Here is a 3,568-nt window from a genome sequence, read left to right as displayed (position 1 = left end):
AACTGAGATATTGTGTGTAAATTGCTTTATAAATTGTAAGGTGCTATGTAAGTGTTAGCTATTTTTATTATTACTATCATCATCATCACATGACTTGCATAAGGTCACACAGGTTATAATTAATAAGGGCAAGATTTCAATCCTAGTGCTATCATACTCTTTACTTCAGCTATGATCTGCTGGGCAGAGCATGATGTAGATGGGACAGGGGAATAGGGGAGGAAAGAGGAGTGGTACCTTTGCAGCCTCAGGACTTCAGGATGTTCACTGTACTACTTTCTATTCCAGGGAAAGCTCTTGCTCAGAAAAATGCCGAAGTCATCTTCATTAAGAAGAGCACTTGTGCTAGCATTGACATTGCAAAAGGGAGTCAGTATCTGATCATGGGAAAGGAAGCACTTCAGATAAAATACAATTTCAGTTTCATGTAAGTCACTAGTACCTGGAGAGAGGGAGCTCTCCTCCAAAGCATAACTGACCTGGCAGGAGGATCATCTCCATTCTGATCTGCAGGAAATCCCTGAAACCTTAGTGTTAATTGCTTTAGTAAGGTCAATTCTGATATAACTACAGTTCACTCTGTTTAGTATTAACAACACAGGAATTGCCACAAATAGCAAGTTCACTTTTTATAACTTTGGAAAAGAATTATAGTAATGCCTCACTTATCTAGGATCCCATGGGAATGAGGATTGGAATATAAGTGAGTTCTCTGGATGCCTAGAACCCTTTTAGATCTCTTTTATAAAATGTTATACACTCCCCCTTGTCTTACTAAATAATATATGTAGAATGCAATTTAATTTAACTGTGATGACTTAGGGTCATTACTAAGAACAGCAGTTACTACACCATGCAACGAAATGGGGGTGGTTGGTGGGAAAGGGGAATGGGTGGGTATTGATGTGTGTAAGGACTATTTCCTCCAATGCAACTGATTCTCCCTACTTCTGCTGCATTATGCCTCCATTTTCCCGTTTTCTCCCTCTGCTGTCAACCTGTGCTCTGATGCTTTTAATCTCACTTTACCAATAAGTGTATGACGGAAGGCCTGAGCATGGTTCTATGCCTGTTCTATTGGGGGAAATGCATGAGCTCAAAGACTATTTTTTCCTTATCTGAATTCCCAGATGCATTCTGCAAGATGGCAGCTTTTCAGAGTCAGACTCTTGCTCAGTGGGGTATATGAGCACTCAGGTAGAAGAATGAAAGTCATCAGTCAAAGGATTTGTTAAACACTACTAAGCACTAAAGACAGAAAACCAAAAACCAAAATAGCATCTACTCTCAAGGAGTTCACATACTAACAGGGGAAAACAGAACACATAAAAGGATATACAAAATGAATACAAATCAGTAAAGAATAGCTAAATACAAAATGGTTTGCAAGCGAGAGGACACTAACAATTGAGTGGGTCAGGAAAGGCTTCATATAGAATGTGCTGTTTGAGTTGCATCTTGAAGGAAGAGAGAGTTTCTTTGAGGTAGAAGCCCAGAGATAGAAAATGGGGTCTTGTATGTAAGGAATTAAGGCTTCTAGATGACATAGTAGATAGAGTGTCATCTAGAGTCTGGAAGACTCATCTCCCTGAATTCAAATCCAGCCTCAGATACTTACTAGTTGTGTGACCTTGGGCAAGTCACTTAACCTTTTTTGCCCCAGTTTCTTGATCTGTAAAATGAGCTGGAGTAGGAAACAGCAAACCACCCTAGTGTCTTTGCCAAGAAAACCCCAAATGGGATCACAAAAAGTGAGACATGATTGAAAAACAACTGAACGATAATAAAATGTAAGGAATATAGAGGAGGCCAGTTTGGCTGGCTCATGGGGTACAGGAAGATAAGTAATGTTCAATGAGGCTGGAAAGAAAGATTAAGGAAAAGTTGTGAAGCTTTAAAAGCTAAACAGAGGAGTTTGTATTTTAAGACTCTGGAATTGATTGAATAGGGGAATGGCATAGTCATGAGGAAAATCATCTTGGCAACAGTGTGTAGGATGGATTGATGTGGGGAGAGACTTGAGACATGGAGACCAATTAGGATGCTACTGTAATAATGTAGGTACAAGGTGATGAAGACCTGAACTGGCTTTGTGAGGAGAGAAAGGGTTGGATGGAGGAACATGGGAGAGCAAGACTTGGCAACTGATTGATTATGTGGGGTGAAGGAAATTGAGTTGAGAATATCACCAAGGGTACAAATATGAGGAACAGAAAGAATAGTAATACCTTAGACAAAAATAAGGGACATTTGAAAAAAGGAAGAGTTTGAGGAAATCTTTTAGATAAACAAGTTTAATCTTGGGAATGTTGAGTATAAAACTCAACATTTTCTGAAATATCCAGTTGGAAATATCTGATAGACATCAGATGGGATGCATGGGGTGTTCAGAGAGCGCTAGCACCTCTGGAGTAAGATCTTGCCAAGCCCTTTTCATGCTACTCTTCCACCTTTGGTCTCTACCTGATTCACCCAATTCTCACCTGTGGCTCCAATAAGCTGTAGCATGCACAGTAAAACCATCTCAGCAGATGGACTAAACCAGGTTGAGGGTAACTGACAGGCCTTAAACCTGTCAGTGAGTTAGGGGGATGTCTACCCCAAGCATGTGAAGACTTCCCCTGGTGGAATGGGTGAATGAGAACAGTTTGTTCCAATGGCCATGAAGGTGGTTGAAGCAGGCACTCTGGAGCACTTAGAGGTTGGTCAGACCTTGAAGACGCCAAGGTCGTCTACTGCATCCTGGACTATCACTAGTCATCTTGACTTTTGTCACTAGACTTCAGCAACTAAGGAAAAGAGAGCATGGCTGATGACTTTGTACAACACTGCCTCACTTATAGTCAATTATATCTAATTCACACTCAAGTTATTCACCCATTATGTCATTGTTTCTCTTCAAAAATGGAAGACAAAATGGGGCAGCTAGGTGGCGCAGCAAATAGAGCTCCGGCCTGGGAGTCAAGAGGACCTGAGTTCAAATCCGACCTCAGACATTGATACTTACTAGCTGTGTGACCCTGGGCAAGTCGCTTAACCCCAACTGCCTCACCAAAAAACAAAACAAAACAAAACAAAAATGAAGGACAATTGTTGATAAGGGGACTGAAGCTCAGAGGAGACAATGGGGCTAAATATACAGATATGGGAGATGTTAATTAAACACATGAGAGCTGATGGAGTCTGTAAGAGGGCAGTATAGAGTGAGAAGAGGGCCCAGGGCAGGACCTTGGGGGACACCCACCATTAGAGGACATGATATGGATGATAATCCAGCAGAGGAGACTAAAAAGGAGCAGGAAAGAACAGTGTCACAAAAGCTCAAGGGGAAATACTATTCAGTAGGAAAACATAGACAACAGTGCCAAGTGCAGCACAGAGGTTGAGAAGGGTAAGGCTTGGTTAAAAAAAAAGGCCTTTAGATTTGGAAATTAAGAGATCATTGGCAACTTTGAAGAAAGCAGTTTTAGTAAAGAGTTGAGTGTGTGAGAGTGAAAGCAGAGGCAATGAGTACAGATAGTAGCAGTAGTTTGGCTGTGAAAGAAAGAACATCTATAGGATGATAGCT

The 3,568-nt window shown here is 41.0% G+C and overlaps 1 protein-coding gene across 1 annotated transcript in view; it reads left to right on the top strand.

The window, feature by feature from the left end:
• The window catches only part of LOC114047345 (complement C5-like), a 120,548-nt gene that overhangs the window by 115,122 nt on the left and 1,858 nt on the right, over positions 1 to 3,568 (top strand). The window contains exon 40 of the mRNA XM_027868146.1: positions 289 to 427. Coding sequence (XP_027723947.1) covers positions 289 to 427 — 139 coding nt within the window. The remainder of the gene's footprint in view (positions 1 to 288; positions 428 to 3,568) is intronic.

This window comes from Vombatus ursinus, unplaced genomic scaffold (assembly GCF_900497805.2).
Source record: "Vombatus ursinus unplaced genomic scaffold, bare-nosed wombat genome assembly UNPS02014786.1, whole genome shotgun sequence".
Taxonomy (NCBI): Eukaryota; Metazoa; Chordata; class Mammalia; order Diprotodontia; family Vombatidae; genus Vombatus; species Vombatus ursinus.
Note: the sequence above shows the minus strand (reverse complement) of the source record. Positions and strands in the feature narration are given on the sequence as shown.